The following is an 18,025-nucleotide window of genomic DNA, read 5'->3' on the forward strand; positions in this document are numbered from 1 at the left end:
AATCGTGATAGCAGTGTCCTGTATTTTGAAAACAAATATTATCTTTTGGAAGAATATAGGAGTTTATTTAAGATAACAAGTACTAGCTTAAAGGAGCATACAAGCAAAGGGCAAGAAATAATGGAGTGGAATGACACATGAGTTGCTGTGGTATAATTTTGTGATGATGTAGCGGTTTGAATTTAACTCCTGTAATAATTTTCTTCGAATACTTAAAAGCACAAGCATGCAACTGAGATGCTTGTTGGAACATGGATAATGCAGATCCTTTTCCTCTTCATGCGCCGCTGTTACTTAAAAGATTGTTGGGAGTGTGTGTTTTTGATTCCTGGGCCCCCCTCCCCCAGCATCTTCTACAGTGGTTTATTTGCTCTGTGATCCTCATTCTTTTTGTCTTTTTTTCTAGCACACTAATGTTGAGAACACGTCTTCACTCCAGCCCTCAACAACCTTTTCAACTGCTTCAACCTCAGCCACTAGCACCACCTCTTCAGTTGTCAGCATGGCAAGCAGTATGAACACTACAAACAGCCTTGGCCTGAGCGTTACCAGTGTGTCTATACCAGCTGCTACCACACGGGCAGCTCCCTTAGTGTCTTCAGGTTTGCAATATTAACAGATCACATGGATAGACAGAGGACTTCAGTCAGCAAGGCTGTCAGTTGGGCATCTCACCAGCTGTAACTACGCTAAGAAATCCACACTCTTGACTAGCATTTTCAGCATGCTTTGTTTGCTGGTGTATCAAATAAAGTTGCCTGGTTTTGTGTATTTGAAATATTTGTTAGGGTGTTATGTGGCATTTATATAGCCAGAGCAGTTCTGACTTTGGAAGTTTTGGGCTAGGACCTTCACCCAGGTTGTATTCCAAGTTGTGATCAGCTCTTGGCTGTGAGTTCACATTAGCTTTAATTTCAGTCTTCTCTGTGACTTGAATTCATTTGGCAGTATCAAAATATACTACGGTGTCCTCGTTATCATACGCCACATCCCTACTTCCACATCTACAGAAAGGAAGAAATTGTCTGATGTCTGGGTCATTCCACAGCAAATGGCATTTCAGAAAAAGGGTCCACAGAGAGAGAAGGTGGGGAGGCTTCTTACACTGAAGAGCAAGCAATACTAAATTCTCTCTTGCTTCTCTAATCAACCTGAACTGCTACAAGGAAATCCTATGGAGAAAAGTGAATGATTTAAAAATTGAGATCAAACTTGCTTGCAGAAGGATTTCTCATTTCTTATTCCCATACCATTTAAATGAAGTGTCTGATGACTGGCCACACTGCATTTTTTTTTACTCTTGTTCTTCTTAGCACTGATTCAGGGAGGCAGCTGAAACTGTTTCAGTCATCTTCTCTTTGCTACTCTCAGCTGAATGTCACCCCCAGAAAGTATGCTGGCAACATTTAGTGCTTTCCAGTGTATTGCTGGCGATGAGGGAAAGCGTGTTGACAGAGCAGAAAATGGAAGGAGAGAATTTGTTCTTGGATTGAGAACAATGCCTAAATTTTGCCTTCAGGAGATGGCTGAGGAAAGGAGAATTTTCTGTAATTCTTGTAATCCTCTTGGACAAAGTAAATGACAAAATCAGACTGTTCTCTAATGGGACAGTTTTCAGTCTTAAGTACCCTGTGCATTCCCTTCCTTCAGGCATAGTTAAACTCTTCAGGCTATTTTGAGCATTTTCATCAACCAGCACAAAATTCTTTGGTGTGGTTCTGCTCTTTACAAGCTATGACAGTGCAGCCACCAGGGCTTGTGGGCTGTCTTGTCTCAATGATGAAGCCTTTTCTTTTCTTAAGGCTTGTTAAAGTGTCTGTATTTTAATTCTACAGGCAAAGCTCCCCCAAACCTGCCCCAAGGTGTACCACCCTTGTTGCATAACCAGTATATTGTGGGACCTGGAGGACTTCTGCCTGCCTACCCAGTAAGCAATTTAATTGTTCCTGTCCTTGATTGCTTAACCCTTGGTGCAAATTGGCCCTCCAGACCTGCTGCTGTATATGCCAAGGCAGTTCTGCTGGCACATGTTACACCTAGAATTCTTGTTCCAAATGCTGAAGAATATATTAAAGATATTCAGTGGGGGGTTACTGTTGATAGTAAACTGAAGAACTGTTGGTACAGACCTGATCTGGCTGCTATTGAAGCCAAAAGTGTGTGGCTGTGGTTTTCAGTGGTATCAGGTTTCAAGCTCTTTGAGTAAAATTAAACTCATTCAGGTTTGTGTTGCTGGATCAGATTTACTGTAGTAATGGTTGAAATGTGCCATGTGTCCTATCTGTCCTACTTTGAAAGATTGCACGTAGCTTTTTGGTGTCTGACCAGGATCAACATTATTTTGGTCATCTGTTTTTTGAATCAGAAACTTTATTCTAATAATCTTTCTGTATCACACTGAACGCGAGGGGCTACCATAGGTTGCCTTGTGGTCTAGTCATTAAATCTTAAATCCTTCTACTCTTAGAAGTAATGATTCCAGCAAAGACAACTTGTTCTTACTCCCAAATCTGAATGCCCTGTAGATTTTTCACAAGTTGATAAATGATGCATCTGGGAAAACAGTATTGAAGATCGGACAGTCAAACTCTCCTCAGAGGACTTCTGTCACCAAGCAACAACATCAGAGTGACAAGCCTCTTTAAGCTTGGCTCTACTAGCCTTAAAATGCTACAGTGCACCATGATAGCACAACGTGACATATAGCTGTACACCTTTAAAATATACTGGGCCTATATATTGGGCCTAGGTCAAACTCTGTTTAAAGCCCCAAACTGGTATCAGAGAAAAGTGTTATAATAATTGTATTTTTATCTGTTTTTAAGCAGATTTATGGTTATGATGATCTCCAGATGCTTCAATCCAGGCTGCCAATGGTAAGTAAATTGCTTGGTTTATTTAATTTTAATCAAGTTATCTTCAGTGTTGATCATTTGTGCAACACATATTGTTTCATTTGATGGTGATTAAGACCTTATTCTTATGTTCTATATTCTGTTGTTTGTTTTTTTTTTAATATCCACAAACAGTTCCTCTAGGTGGTGTAAATTGATACAGAGCAAATGTTGTATCATGTATTTGTCCATCTGCAAATTCTAGAAGCAAGCCTGCTCTGTGCTTTTGAGTGGAGAAACTTTTAATTCTTGTAGCAACAGTATGACATCTTGTCAAATCAAGTTGAAATCTGGGCACGAATATTTTCTTTTACCAAGAGGTAGGGTTGAACATCAAGTACACAAATTGGCAGCCAGTAGGTGCATCTCACTGTTTGTGGAGGTGCTCATAGGTGGAGATCTTTGAATACGCATCATGGGAACAAATGCAGGTGAGCATACTACCTGCTGCTTCTGTTCCATGTGAGGGGTGAAAAATGTGCAGATCGGAGTGCGAGGATGATAAAAAGAGATATCAGGGCCTTGAGACAGTCACTAAGGGGATCTGGAGCACAGATTATTTTTTCATCCCTACTTCCTGTTGTGGGCAATGACGTCGAAAGGAACAGACGAGCTCAATCTGTTAATATGTGGCTCTGTGGCTAGTGTCACCACCACAATTTTGGATTTTTCAACAATGGAATGTCCTATACGGCACCAGGCCTGCTGACAGCAGATGAGGGCTGGCTCACTCGAAGAGGGAGAACCGTTTCGCCCAAAAATTAGCACGGCTCATTAACAGGTCTTTAAACTAGATTTGATGGGGGAAGGGAGTATTATCAGGTTTGCCCGTGAGCAGCCAAGGGATGTTGTACCAAGGATAGAGGAACGGGGCGGGGTGCTGGTGAGGGCCTGCAGCCATTTGCTTCAAAATGTGCTGGCTATGCTGCAGCATGCTCAAAGTCTTAGACGAGCCGGGAGCTTCTGGGGCAACAGGAGCCAGTGGGGAGGCACCGTTAATACATGTTGCCTGGAGAGCAGCTCAAAGTAATCACAACTGCTCCAGCCAAGTCAGCCTCAACAAAGACATGTCTGAAGTGCCTTTGTGCAAATGCACAGAGCATGGGGAACAAACAGGAAGAGCTAGAGATGTCTGCACGCCTCCGAGGCTCTGATGTCATTGGCATCGTAGAAACTTGGTGGGATGACTCCTATGACTGGAGTGTTGGCATGGAAGGCTACAGGCTCTTCAGGAGAGACAGGCAAGGGAAACGAGGAGGCAGTGTTGCCTTATATGTCGAGGAGCAGCTGGAATGCATGGAGCTCAGCCTAGGGATGGATAAAGAGCCAACTGAGAGCCTGTGGGTCAGGATTAAAGGGAAATTGGGAGGAGGGGACATTACGGTGGGGGTCTGCTACAGGCCACCCGACCAAGAACACCGAGCAGATGAAGCCCTCTATAGACAGAAAGGGGCAGCATCACATTCACAGACCCTGGTTCTCACAGGTGACTTCAGCCACCCCGACATCTGTTGGAAGGGTAACACAGCCAGGCATAGGCAATCCAGGAGGTTCTTGGATTGCACTGATGACAACATCCTTCTCCAAGGGGTTGAGGAGCCAACGAGGAGAGGAGCTATGCTGGACCTTGTTCTTACAAACAAGGAGGGGCTGGTAGACAGTGTCAAACTCAAGGGTAGCCTGGGCTGTAGTGACCATGAAGTGGTAGAGTTTGAGATCCTCGAGGCAGCGAGGAAGGTGCGCAGCAGGCTGACCACCCTGGACTTTGGGAGAGCTGACTTTGGCCTCTTGAAGAATCTGCTTGGTATTGTGCCATGGGATGAAGCACTGGAGGGAAGATGCGCCCAAGAAAGTTGGTTAATATTCAAGGACCACCTCCTCCAAGCTCAGGAGCGATGCATCCCTGCAAAGAGGAAGGCAGGCAGAAAAGCCAGGAGGCCTGCATGGATGAACAAGGAGCTCCTGGACATGACCAAAAGGAAAAAGGAGGCCTATAGGGAGTGGAAACAGGGGCGGGTAGCCTGGGAGGTATACAGAGGAATCGTTTGAGCGGCCAGGGATCGGGTTAGACAGGCTAAAGCCCAGATAGAACTAAATCTGGCCAGGGACATAAAGAAGGATTTTTTGTTTTTCTTAAAGTATGTCAGTGAGAAAAGAAAGACTAGGAGAGATGTGGGCCCTCTCCGGAAGGAAACGCAAGAACTGGTTACCTGGGACAGAGACAGAGCTGAGGTACTCGATGACTTCTTTGCCTCATTCTTCACTGTCAAGGACGGCAGCCTCACTGCGCATGACACAGAATGCAAAGATGAGGATTGGGAAAATGGAGAACTGCCCACTGTAGGTGAAGATCAAGTGCGAGACCTGATGAGATACATCCGTGGGTCCTGAGGGAACTGGCAGATGAAGTTGCTAAGCCACTAGCCATCGTATTTGAGAAGTTGTGGCAGTCTGGCGAGGTTCCTGCCAACTGGAAAAGGGGAAACATAACGCCTATTTTCAAAAAGGGAAATAAGGAAGACCCGGGGAACTACAGGCCAGTCAGTCTCACCTCTGTGCCTGGCAAGATCATGGAGCAGATCTTCCTGGAAACTCTGCTGAGGCTCATAGAAAACAAGGGGGTGATTGGTGACAGCCAGCATGGCTTCACCAAGGGCAAGTCATGCCTGACAAATTTGGTGGCCTTCTACGAAGGGGTTACAGTGGCAGTGGACAAGAGAAGACCAACTGATGTCATCTACTTGGACTTGTGTCCCACACAATATCCTGGTCTCTAAATTGAAGACATGGATTCAGCAAATGGCCACCAGATCAGGGGGAGGAAGTTGATGAGGCCTTCTATGGGCAGCTGAGAGTGGCCTCACAGTCACAGGCCCTGGTTGTCGTGGGGGATTTTAACTTTCCGGATGTTTGCTGGAAGGACTACTCAGCCAGCCAGCCTCAGTCTAGGAGGTTCCTCCAATGCATTGATGACAACTTTCTGATGCAAATGGTGGAGGAGCCGACTAGGAGAGGTGCACTGCTGGATCTCGTCCTCACTAACAAGGAGGGTCTGGTGCAAGGAGTAAAGGTTGAAGGCTGCCTTGGCTTCAGCGACCATGAGATGGTGGAGTTCATGATCTCGGCTGGTGGAAGCAGAATAACAAGCAGAATTGCAACCCTGGACTTCAGCAGGGCAAACTTTGGCCTTTTCAAACAATTACTAGGGGAAATCCCGTGGACAAAGCTGTTTGAAGGTAAAGGTGCCCAGGATAGCTGGTCAGCATTCAGGGACTGCTTCTACCAAGCTCAAGATCAGAGCATCCCGACACGTAGGAAGTCAAGGAAGGGAGCCAGGAGACCTGTGTGGCTAAACAGGGAACTGCTTGGCAAGCTCAAGTGGAAGAAGAGAGTTTATAGATCATGGAAGGAGGGGCTGACCACTTGGGAGGAGTACAGGGCTGCTGTCAGGGGATGTAGAGAGGCAACTAGGAAAGCTAAGGCCTCCTTAGAGTTAAACCTGGCAAGAGGGGTCAAGGACAACAGGAAGAGCTTTTTCAAATACATGGCAGATAAAACTAACACCAGAGGCAATGTAGGCCCACTACTGAATGGGGTGGGTGCCCTGGTGACAGAAGATACAGAGAAGGCAGAACTATTGAATGCCTTCTTTGTCTCTGTCTACTCTGTCGGGGGCTGTCCTGAGGAGTCCTGTTCTGCTGAGACCACAGATGAAGATGAAGTCAAGTCAATGGATGAGTTTGCCTTAGTTGAAGAGGACTGGGTCAGAGACCAGTTAAGCAACCTGGACATCCATAAATCAATGGGTCCAGATGGGATGCACCCGCGGGTGCTGAAGGAGCTGTCTGAAGTCATTGCTGGACCACTCTCCACCATCTTTACCAAGTCTTGGGAAACGGGCGAGGTGCCTGAGGACTGGAGGAAAGCAAATGTCACTCCAGTCTTCAAAAAGGGCAAGAAGGAGGACCCGGGTAACTATAGACCGGTCAGCCTCACCTCCATCCCTGGGAAACTGATGGAACAGCTTATCCTTGGTGCCCTCTCAAGGCATATCAAGGATAAGAGGGTTATTAGGGGCAGTCAGCATGGCTTTTCCAAGGGGAAGTCATGCTTGACCAACCTCATAGCCTTTTATGAGGAAATAACGAGGTGGATGGATGATGGCAGAGCGGTGGATGTGGTCTACCTTGACTTCAGTAAAGCATTTGACACGGTCTCCCACAGCATCCTCATGGCTAAACTGAGGAAGTGTGGACTGGATGACTGGATAATTAGGTGGACTGCGAACTGGCTGAAGGAGAGAAGCCAGAGAGTCGTAGTCAATGGGGCAGAGTCCAGTTGGAGGCCGGTAACCAGCGGAGTGCCTCAAGGGTCGGTACTGGGGCCCATATTATTCAATATATTCATTAATGATTTAGATGAGGGAATTCAGTGTACTATCTGCAAGTTTGCTGATGACACTAAGCTAGGAGGAGTGGCTGACACGCCAGAGGGCTGTGCTGCCATCCAGAGAGACTTGGACAGGCTGGAGATTTGGGCAGGGAATAACTTAATGAAATACAATAAGGGAAAGTGTAAGGTCCTACATCTGGGCAGAAACAACCCCAGGTTCCAGTATAGCATGGGGAGCTACCTGTTAGAGAGCAGTGTAGAGGAAAGGGACCTGGGGGTCCTGGTGGACAGCAGGATGACCATGAGCCAGCACTGTGCCCTTGTGGCCAAGAAGGCCAATGGCATCCTGGGCTGTATTAGAAGGAGGGTGGTTAGCAGATCGAGAGAAGTCCTCCTTCCCCTCTACTCTGCCCTGGTGAGACCGCATCTGGAATATTGTGTCCAGTTCTGGGCCCCTCAGTTCAAGAAGGACAGAGAGCTGCTGGAGAGAGTCCAGTGTAGGGCAACTAAGATGATTAAGGGAGTGGAGACGGGGCACTGTGGGTGGTTGGTGTGGAGGAGGGTGTCGGGGAAGGGGAAGGGCGGCTGCTGGTGCTGGCAGGGCTGTGGCGGGCTGGGAGCCATGTCCTGGAGGCTCTTGAGGCTGTCCCAGAGGAAGGTGGCGTGGCAGGGAGGCAGGTGGTGGCAGGCGAGGGTGGTGGCGAGAGCCGTCAGGAGGAGCAGGAGCGCCGGGGCGCCGTGCGGCAGGCGGGTGTGTGGGGTTGCGGGCGCAGGCATGGTGGGGGTGTGGGCGGTGGTGGTGAGGAGCCTGGTGAGGCTCGTTGGTGGTGCGGGTGGGCGCTGTGCTTGGGGTGCTGCCGGGTGCGCGGCTTTATGCGGTGCGGCGGCTTTGCCTTCCTCGCTTTCTGATTGCGGCGAGTTTCCGGCTGTGGTTTTCATTTTTGGCTGGTGGCTGTGGTGGTCTTGGGGAAGTGCGTTGGTGGGGTTGCTGGTGGTGTGTTGTGGGGATGTTGGCTGTAGTGGTTGAGCGGGGGATGCGAAAGCGCTGGGGCAGAGCCCATGGGGGTCAGGTGTGCCGGCGGGAGGCGTGTTAGGGTTTCCCTGCTGCCTGCAGGGCGAGCTGCGGTGCCTCTTTTCTGCCGCGGAAGTCTCCCTTCCTGCCCAAGGGTCTTTTCCGTCTGTCGTGCCCTGGTGCTGGTTGTGGTGTGTTTTCCTTTCACTTGTGGCTCGCCTTTGCTTTCATCTTAGCTGGCCTTTCCTTTTCGTGTTGGGAAGGGTTGTGAAGCGACGTCACTTGGCAGAGGCTGGGGAGCCCCTGGCTGGAGGGAGGGCGCGGGGGTGGCGGTGGCTGGCGAGGAGGTGGCTCTGGGTGTAGGCACGTGAGCATTGGACGTGTTTGTGGATGGAGCTGCCCCGGCTCCCGTGATTGAAGGTGGCGAGCATGGGGAGGAAAGGCGGGAGGCAAGGCCGGAGGAAAAGGAAGAGGAAAAGGGAAGAGTTTTGCTCCTGCTGCTGGCACCACGTTGGGTCCGTGGCTGTGGTGCCCCGCGCGTGCCCCTGTAGCAGGGGTCTCGTTGCGTTGTGTCTGCCTCCTTGCCTGAGGTGTCTGGAGAGCAAAGTAGAAAATGTCCCCCGTAAGCAAAGGGTCTTGCCTTTGGGATGGCCTGAGCCCCTGCGGGCCTAGAGGAGAGGTGTCCAGGAGTCCTGTGGAGGTGGAGCTGTTGCAGCTGATGGAGTTGTAGAGCTCCAGTGGGAGGAGGAGGTGGAGGGTGCACTGGCTGGGGTTGTTGTGTGCCTTCGGAGAGCAAGGATGGCGTTCTGCTTGCATGAGAGCCGCTGGGGCGTGTTTTCTGCAAGCTTTTGGCGCAGGGGAAGGGCGTGTGTGGTGGTGGTGGTGGCGGCAAGGCAGTGTCGGGCTGGGAGCCGTGGTGGTATGAGGCCACGTGGTGCTGGTGGGTGCTGTGCTTGGGGCGCTGGCTGGGGCGCGACGATTTGGCAGACGGAGGGGCCGTGCCTGCAGGAGGTAGGCTGATGGTGGAGGTGCGTGGCTGGACCTTGTCCCTGTTGCCCTGGAAGAGCTGGTGCTGCAAGGTGTTTACAAGCAGCGCAACGAGAGAACTGTCGTGAGCAATGGGGGAAGTGGGAAGAGAAGGCGAACGCCGCCGGATCCAAGGCATAGAATCGCGTCCTGGTTTGGGTTGGGAGGGACCTTGGGAGGCCATCTGGTGCAACGGCCCAGCGATGAGCAGGGACCTCTTCAAGTGGGTGCGGTTGCTGCGAGTGCAGGGCACCCTGACCTGGAATGTTTGCGGGGCCGGGGCACCTCGCAGCTCTGCGGGCACCCCGTTGCGGTGTTTCAGCACCCTCGTGGCAAAAACTGTCAGGCTTGCATCTGGTGTGAATCTCGCCTCTCTTGGTTTAAAGGCGCTACCCCTTGTCCTATCGCTCCAGGCCCTACTGAGAAGTGTGCCCGCTAAGTCTGTCTTAGGAGCCCCCTTGAAGTCCTGCAAGGGCGCACTAAGGCCTGCCCGGAGCCTTCTCTTCTGGGGGCTGAGCAGCGGCGGCTCTCTCAGCCTGTCCGCGTAGGAGAGGCGTTTGGTGCCTCTGAGGATGGTGTTTGTGGCCCTGGTGTGGGGCCGCTCGGACAGGTGCGTGGCGTGGCGTGGCGTCCTTGTCCTGAGGCCTGCAGAGCTGATGCTGAGCTGGTGTGAAGCGGGGTGGAAGGTGTGGAGGAGGCGAGGGCCGTTGAGACGTTTGTGGTGACGATGGCTAAAGCCCGGCAGAGGTTTTGCAAAGAGGTTGAGGGGAGCGCGTCCTTGGGGAGGTGCCGGAGCGAAGAGCGGGCGCGGGATGTGCAGAGCCCTGTTGGGAGCAGGGCTGGGAGCAGGTGCTGAGTGGCGGTGTCTTCCCCCCACCCCAAAGGCTGGTTCCTGTGCTTGTGAGACGAGAGGCAGTGGCCAGCTTTTTGCAAGAGGTCTTTATTTTCTGTCGAATAAATAGGTGAATAAATAGATAAAACCCATTGTGGAAATAAATAGAGCGGGTTCTATAAATAGGGGAGGGGCCAGTGGAGGCTGAGGGTGCAGGGCCGTTCTTGCGGCGGCTCTTGCCCCGGGTGAGGGGAGGCGGGAGGACGGAGGTGGGCATGGGTGGTGGTGGGGTGTGGGGCGGTGCGGGTTGTTGTTGGTCGTTGGGCTAACGGCACATGGTGCGTGTGAGGTTGTGGAGGCGTTGGAGAGAGGCGCGAGCTTCGAGGCGGACGTGGTCCCAGGCGCAGGCGCTGTGGTTGTGGGTGCGGAGGAAGTCCTGGATGCGCCTGAAGTATTTGTTGATGCTGAGCACGAGGTTGCGGGGCCCTTGGGCTTGGAAGAGCGTGCCGTTGGCTGGCAGGCATTGCTGGAGCTGCTGGCTGTGGTGGTGGAGCTTGCTGAGGAGGCGATCCCGTGCCTGGGCGTCCCAGTGTTGGGGGGTGCTCTGGCTGCTGAGGGTGGCGAAGAGGTTGTCGAGGATGTGTCGGGCGGTGGCGGCGGCTTGCTGTGGGTGGTTGGTGTGGTGGAGGGTGTCGGGGAAGGGGAAGGGCGGCTGCTGGTGCTGGCAGGGCTGTGGCGGGCTGGGAGCCATGTCCTGGAGGCTCTTGAGGCTGTCCCAGAGGAAGGTGGCGTGGCAGGGAGGCAGGTGGTGGCAGGCGAGGGTGGTGGCGAGAGCCGTCAGGAGGAGCAGGAGCGCCGGGGCGCCGTGCGGCAGGCGGGTGTGTGGGGTTGCGGGCGCAGGCATGGTGGGGGTGTGGGCGGTGGTGGTGAGGAGCCTGGTGAGGCTCGTTGGTGGTGCGGGTGGGCGCTGTGCTTGGGGTGCTGCCGGGTGCGCGGCTTTATGCGGTGCGGCGGCTTTGCCTTCCTCGCTTTCTGATTGCGGCGAGTTTCCGGCTGTGGTTTTCATTTTTGGCTGGTGGCTGTGGTGGTCTTGGGGAAGTGCGTTGGTGGGGTTGCTGGTGGTGTGTTGTGGGGATGTTGGCTGTAGTGGTTGAGCGGGGGATGCGAAAGCGCTGGGGCAGAGCCCATGGGGGTCAGGTGTGCCGGCGGGAGGCGTGTTAGGGTTTCCCTGCTGCCTGCAGGGCGAGCTGCGGTGCCTCTTTTCTGCCGCGGAAGTCTCCCTTCCTGCCCAAGGGTCTTTTCCGTCTGTCGTGCCCTGGTGCTGGTTGTGGTGTGTTTTCCTTTCACTTGTGGCTCGCCTTTGCTTTCATCTTAGCTGGCCTTTCCTTTTCGTGTTGGGAAGGGTTGTGAAGCGACGTCACTTGGCAGAGGCTGGGGAGCCCCTGGCTGGAGGGAGGGCGCGGGGGTGGCGGTGGCTGGCGAGGAGGTGGCTCTGGGTGTAGGCACGTGAGCATTGGACGTGTTTGTGGATGGAGCTGCCCCGGCTCCCGTGATTGAAGGTGGCGAGCATGGGGAGGAAAGGCGGGAGGCAAGGCCGGAGGAAAAGGAAGAGGAAAAGGGAAGAGTTTTGCTCCTGCTGCTGGCACCACGTTGGGTCCGTGGCTGTGGTGCCCCGCGCGTGCCCCTGTAGCAGGGGTCTCGTTGCGTTGTGTCTGCCTCCTTGCCTGAGGTGTCTGGAGAGCAAAGTAGAAAATGTCCCCCGTAAGCAAAGGGTCTTGCCTTTGGGATGGCCTGAGCCCCTGCGGGCCTAGAGGAGAGGTGTCCAGGAGTCCTGTGGAGGTGGAGCTGTTGCAGCTGATGGAGTTGTAGAGCTCCAGTGGGAGGAGGAGGTGGAGGGTGCACTGGCTGGGGTTGTTGTGTGCCTTCGGAGAGCAAGGATGGCGTTCTGCTTGCATGAGAGCCGCTGGGGCGTGTTTTCTGCAAGCTTTTGGCGCAGGGGAAGGGCGTGTGTGGTGGTGGTGGTGGCGGCAAGGCGGTGTCGGGCTGGGAGCCGTGGTGGTATGAGGCCACGTGGTGCTGGTGGGTGCTGTGCTTGGGGCGCTGGCTGGGGCGCGACGATTTGGCGGACGGAGGGGCCGTGCCTGCAGGAGGTAGGCTGATGGTGGAGGTGCGTGGCTGGACCTTGTCCCTGTTGCCCTGGAAGAGCTGGTGCTGCAAGGTGTTTTCAAGCAGCGCAACGAGAGAGCTGTCGTGAGCAATGGGGGAAGTGGGAAGAGAAGGCGAACGCCGCCGGATCCAAGGCATAGAATCGCGTCCTGGTTTGGGTTGGGAGGGACCTTGGGAGGCCATCTGGTGCAACGGCCCAGCGATGAGCAGGGACCTCTTCAAGTGGGTGCGGTTGCTGCGAGTGCAGGGCACCCTGACCTGGAATGTTTGCGGGGCCGGGGCACCTCGCAGCTCTGCGGGCACCCCGTTGCGGTGTTTCAGCACCCTCGTGGCAAAAACTGTCAGGCTTGCATCTGGTGTGAATCTCGCCTCTCTTGGTTTAAAGGCGCTACCCCTTGTCCTATCGCTCCAGGCCCTACTGAGAAGTGTGCCCGCTAAGTCTGTCTTAGGAGCCCCCTTGAAGTCCTGCAAGGGCGCACTAAGGCCTGCCCGGAGCCTTCTCTTCTGGGGGCTGAGCAGCGGCGGCTCTCTCAGCCTGTCCGCGTAGGAGAGGCGTTTGGTGCCTCTGAGGATGGTGTTTGTGGCCCTGGTGTGGGGCCGCTCGGACAGGTGCGTGGCGTGGCGTGGCGTCCTTGTCCTGAGGCCTGCAGAGCTGATGCTGAGCTGGTGTGAAGCGGGGTGGAAGGTGGAAGGTGTGGAGGAGGCGAGGGCCGTTGAGACGTTTGTGGTGACGATGGCTAAAGCCCGGCAGAGGTTTTGCAAAGAGGTTGAGGGGAGCGCGTCCTTGGGGAGGTGCCGGAGCGAAGAGCGGGCGCGGGATGTGCAGAGCCCTGTTGGGAGCAGGGCTGGGAGCAGGTGCTGAGTGGCGGTGTCTTCCCCCCACCCCAAAGGCTGGTTCCTGTGCTTGTGAGACGAGAGGCAGTGGCCAGCTTTTTGCAAGAGGTCTTTATTTTCTGTCGAATAAATAGGTGAATAAATAGATAAAACCCATTGTGGAAATAAATAGAGCGGGTTCTATAAATAGGGGAGGGGCCAGTGGAGGCTGAGGGTGCAGGGCCGTTCTTGCGGCGGCTCTTGCCCCGGGTGAGGGGAGGCGGGAGGACGGAGGTGGGCATGGGTGGTGGTGGGGTGTGGGGCGGTGCGGGTTGTTGTTGGTCGTTGGGCTAACGGCACATGGTGCGTGTGAGGTTGTGGAGGCGTTGGAGAGAGGCGCGAGCTTCGAGGCGGACGTGGTCCCAGGCGCAGGCGCTGTGGTTGTGGGTGCGGAGGAAGTCCTGGATGCGCCTGAAGTATTTGTTGATGCTGAGCACGAGGTTGCGGGGCCCTTGGGCTTGGAAGAGCGTGCCGTTGGCTGGCAGGCATTGCTGGAGCTGCTGGCTGTGGTGGTGGAGCTTGCTGAGGAGGCGATCCCGTGCCTGGGCGTCCCAGTGTTGGGGGGTGCTCTGGCTGCTGAGGGTGGCGAAGAGGTTGTCGAGGATGTGTCGGGCGGTGGCGGCGGCTTGCTGTGGGTGGTTGGTGTGGCGGAGGGTGTCGGGGAAGGGGAAGGGCGGCTGCTGGTGCTGGCAGGGCTGTGGCGGGCTGGGAGCCATGTCCTGGAGGCTCTTGAGGCTGTCCCAGAGGAAGGTGGCGTGGCAGGGAGGCAGGTGGTGGCAGGCGAGGGTGGTGGCGAGAGCCGTCAGGAGGAGCAGGAGCGCCGGGGCGCCGTGCGGCAGGCGGGTGTGTGGGGTTGCGGGCGCAGGCATGGTGGGGGTGTGGGCGGTGGTGGTGAGGAGCCTGGTGAGGCTCGTTGGTGGTGCGGGTGGGCGCTGTGCTTGGGGTGCTGCCGGGTGCGCGGCTTTATGCGGTGCGGCGGCTTTGCCTTCCTCGCTTTCTGATTGCGGCGAGTTTCCGGCTGTGGTTTTCATTTTTGGCTGGTGGCTGTGGTGGTCTTGGGGAAGTGCGTTGGTGGGGTTGCTGGTGGTGTGTTGTGGGGATGTTGGCTGTAGTGGTTGAGCGGGGGATGCGAAAGCGCTGGGGCAGAGCCCATGGGGGTCAGGTGTGCCGGCGGGAGGCGTGTTAGGGTTTCCCTGCTGCCTGCAGGGCGAGCTGCAGTGCCTCTTTTCTGCCGCGGAAGTCTCCCTTCCTGCCCAAGGGTCTTTTCCGTCTGTCGTGCCCTGGTGCTGGTTGTGGTGTGTTTTCCTTTCACTTGTGGCTCGCCTTTGCTTTCATCTTAGCTGGCCTTTCCTTTTCGTGTTGGGAAGGGTTGTGAAGCGACGTCACTTGGCAGAGGCTGGGGAGCCCCTGGCTGGAGGGAGGGCGCGGGGGTGGCGGTGGCTGGCGAGGAGGTGGCTCTGGGTGTAGGCACGTGAGCATTGGACGTGTTTGTGGATGGAGCTGCCCCGGCTCCCGTGATTGAAGGTGGCGAGCATGGGGAGGAAAGGCGGGAGGCAAGGCCGGAGGAAAAGGAAGAGGAAAAGGGAAGAGTTTTGCTCCTGCTGCTGGCACCACGTTGGGTCCGTGGCTGTGGTGCCCCGCGCGTGCCCCTGTAGCAGGGGTCTCGTTGCGTTGTGTCTGCCTCCTTGCCTGAGGTGTCTGGAGAGCAAAGTAGAAAATGTCCCCCGTAAGCAAAGGGTCTTGCCTTTGGGATGGCCTGAGCCCCTGCGGGCCTAGAGGAGAGGTGTCCAGGAGTCCTGTGGAGGTGGAGCTGTTGCAGCTGATGGAGTTGTAGAGCTCCAGTGGGAGGAGGAGGTGGAGGGTGCACTGGCTGGGGTTGTTGTGTGCCTTCGGAGAGCAAGGATGGCGTTCTGCTTGCATGAGAGCCGCTGGGGCGTGTTTTCTGCAAGCTTTTGGCGCAGGGGAAGGGCGTGTGTGGTGGTGGTGGTGGCGGCAAGGCGGTGTCGGGCTGGGAGCCGTGGTGGTATGAGGCCACGTGGTGCTGGTGGGTGCTGTGCTTGGGGCGCTGGCTGGGGCGCGACGATTTGGCGGACGGAGGGGCCGTGCCTGCAGGAGGTAGGCTGATGGTGGAGGTGCGTGGCTGGACCTTGTCCCTGTTGCCCTGGAAGAGCTGGTGCTGCAAGGTGTTTTCAAGCAGCGCAACGAGAGAGCTGTCGTGAGCAATGGGGGAAGTGGGAAGAGAAGGCGAACGCCGCCGGATCCAAGGCATAGAATCGCGTCCTGGTTTGGGTTGGGAGGGACCTTGGGAGGCCATCTGGTGCAACGGCCCAGCGATGAGCAGGGACCTCTTCAAGTGGGTGCGGTTGCTGCGAGTGCAGGGCACCCTGACCTGGAATGTTTGCGGGGCCGGGGCACCTCGCAGCTCTGCGGGCACCCCGTTGCGGTGTTTCAGCACCCTCGTGGCAAAAACTGTCAGGCTTGCATCTGGTGTGAATCTCGCCTCTCTTGGTTTAAAGGCGCTACCCCTTGTCCTATCGCTCCAGGCCCTACTGAGAAGTGTGCCCGCTAAGTCTGTCTTAGGAGCCCCCTTGAAGTCCTGCAAGGGCGCACTAAGGCCTGCCCGGAGCCTTCTCTTCTGGGGGCTGAGCAGCGGCGGCTCTCTCAGCCTGTCCGCGTAGGAGAGGCGTTTGGTGCCTCTGAGGATGGTGTTTGTGGCCCTGGTGTGGGGCCGCTCGGACAGGTGCGTGGCGTGGCGTGGCGTCCTTGTCCTGAGGCCTGCAGAGCTGATGCTGAGCTGGTGTGAAGCGGGGTGGAAGGTGGAAGGTGTGGAGGAGGCGAGGGCCGTTGAGACGTTTGTGGTGACGATGGCTAAAGCCCGGCAGAGGTTTTGCAAAGAGGTTGAGGGGAGCGCGTCCTTGGGGAGGTGCCGGAGCGAAGAGCGGGCGCGGGATGTGCAGAGCCCTGTTGGGAGCAGGGCTGGGAGCAGGTGCTGAGTGGCGGTGTCTTCCCCCCACCCCAAAGGCTGGTTCCTGTGCTTGTGAGACGAGAGGCAGTGGCCAGCTTTTTGCAAGAGGTCTTTATTTTCTGTCGAATAAATAGGTGAATAAATAGATAAAACCCATTGTGGAAATAAATAGAGCGGGTTCTATAAATAGGGGAGGGGCCAGTGGAGGCTGAGGGTGCAGGGCCGTTCTTGCGGCGGCTCTTGCCCCGGGTGAGGGGAGGCGGGAGGACGGAGGTGGGCATGGGTGGTGGTGGGGTGTGGGGCGGTGCGGGTTGTTGTTGGTCGTTGGGCTAACGGCACATGGTGCGTGTGAGGTTGTGGAGGCGTTGGAGAGAGGCGCGAGCTTCGAGGCGGACGTGGTCCCAGGCGCAGGCGCTGTGGTTGTGGGTGCGGAGGAAGTCCTGGATGCGCCTGAAGTATTTGTTGATGCTGAGCACGAGGTTGCGGGGCCCTTGGGCTTGGAAGAGCGTGCCGTTGGCTGGCAGGCATTGCTGGAGCTGCTGGCTGTGGTGGTGGAGCTTGCTGAGGAGGCGATCCCGTGCCTGGGCGTCCCAGTGTTGGGGGGTGCTCTGGCTGCTGAGGGTGGCGAAGAGGTTGTCGAGGATGTGTCGGGCGGTGGCGGCGGCTTGCTGTGGGTGGTTGGTGTGGCGGAGGGTGTCGGGGAAGGGGAAGGGCGGCTGCTGGTGCTGGCAGGGCTGTGGCGGGCTGGGAGCCATGTCCTGGAGGCTCTTGAGGCTGTCCCAGAGGAAGGTGGCGTGGCAGGGAGGCAGGTGGTGGCAGGCGAGGGTGGTGGCGAGAGCCGTCAGGAGGAGCAGGAGCGCCGGGGCGCCGTGCGGCAGGCGGGTGTGTGGGGTTGCGGGCGCAGGCATGGTGGGGGTGTGGGCGGTGGTGGTGAGGAGCCTGGTGAGGCTCGTTGGTGGTGCGGGTGGGCGCTGTGCTTGGGGTGCTGCCGGGTGCGCGGCTTTATGCGGTGCGGCGGCTTTGCCTTCCTCGCTTTCTGATTGCGGCGAGTTTCCGGCTGTGGTTTTCATTTTTGGCTGGTGGCTGTGGTGGTCTTGGGGAAGTGCGTTGGTGGGGTTGCTGGTGGTGTGTTGTGGGGATGTTGGCTGTAGTGGTTGAGCGGGGGATGCGAAAGCGCTGGGGCAGAGCCCATGGGGGTCAGGTGTGCCGGCGGGAGGCGTGTTAGGGTTTCCCTGCTGCCTGCAGGGCGAGCTGCGGTGCCTCTTTTCTGCCGCGGAAGTCTCCCTTCCTGCCCAAGGGTCTTTTCCGTCTGTCGTGCCCTGGTGCTGGTTGTGGTGTGTTTTCCTTTCACTTGTGGCTCGCCTTTGCTTTCATCTTAGCTGGCCTTTCCTTTTCGTGTTGGGAAGGGTTGTGAAGCGACGTCACTTGGCAGAGGCTGGGGAGCCCCTGGCTGGAGGGAGGGCGCGGGGGTGGCGGTGGCTGGCGAGGAGGTGGCTCTGGGTGTAGGCACGTGAGCATTGGACGTGTTTGTGGATGGAGCTGCCCCGGCTCCCGTGATTGAAGGTGGCGAGCATGGGGAGGAAAGGCGGGAGGCAAGGCCGGAGGAAAAGGAAGAGGAAAAGGGAAGAGTTTTGCTCCTGCTGCTGGCACCACGTTGGGTCCGTGGCTGTGGTGCCCCGCGCGTGCCCCTGTAGCAGGGGTCTCGTTGCGTTGTGTCTGCCTCCTTGCCTGAGGTGTCTGGAGAGCAAAGTAGAAAATGTCCCCCGTAAGCAAAGGGTCTTGCCTTTGGGATGGCCTGAGCCCCTGCGGGCCTAGAGGAGAGGTGTCCAGGAGTCCTGTGGAGGTGGAGCTGTTGCAGCTGATGG

At 56.1% G+C, this 18,025-nt stretch overlaps 4 protein-coding genes across 4 annotated transcripts in view; 1 reads left to right on the plus strand and 3 right to left on the minus strand.

Annotated features, from left to right (window-relative positions):
• Positions 1–18,025, plus strand: part of UBAP2 (ubiquitin associated protein 2) — a 187,333-nt gene that overhangs the window by 76,025 nt on the left and 93,283 nt on the right. The window contains exons 19-21 of the mRNA XM_082497959.1: positions 407–602; positions 1,836–1,927; positions 2,829–2,876. Coding sequence (XP_082354085.1) covers positions 407–602; positions 1,836–1,927; positions 2,829–2,876 — 336 coding nt within the window. The remainder of the gene's footprint in view (positions 1–406; positions 603–1,835; positions 1,928–2,828; positions 2,877–18,025) is intronic.
• Positions 10,482–11,060, minus strand: LOC309683099 (interferon-like; the record flags this gene model as incomplete). Its single annotated transcript, XM_082497299.1, has 1 exon — positions 10,482–11,060. One exon carries the CDS (start codon positions 11,058–11,060, stop codon positions 10,482–10,484), a length of 579 nt encoding a protein of 192 aa, XP_082353425.1.
• Positions 13,486–14,064, minus strand: LOC309683100 (interferon-like; the record flags this gene model as incomplete). The annotated part of the gene is made up of 1 exon (XM_082497300.1): positions 13,486–14,064. One exon carries the CDS (start codon positions 14,062–14,064, stop codon positions 13,486–13,488), a length of 579 nt encoding a protein of 192 aa, XP_082353426.1.
• LOC309683101 (interferon-like) lies at positions 16,490–17,068 on the minus strand (the record flags this gene model as incomplete). The annotated part of the gene is made up of 1 exon (XM_082497301.1): positions 16,490–17,068. One exon carries the CDS (start codon positions 17,066–17,068, stop codon positions 16,490–16,492), a length of 579 nt encoding a protein of 192 aa, XP_082353427.1.

This window comes from Vanellus vanellus, assembly GCF_965231255.1.
Source record: "Vanellus vanellus genome assembly, chromosome: Z".
Taxonomy (NCBI): Eukaryota; Metazoa; Chordata; class Aves; order Charadriiformes; family Charadriidae; genus Vanellus; species Vanellus vanellus.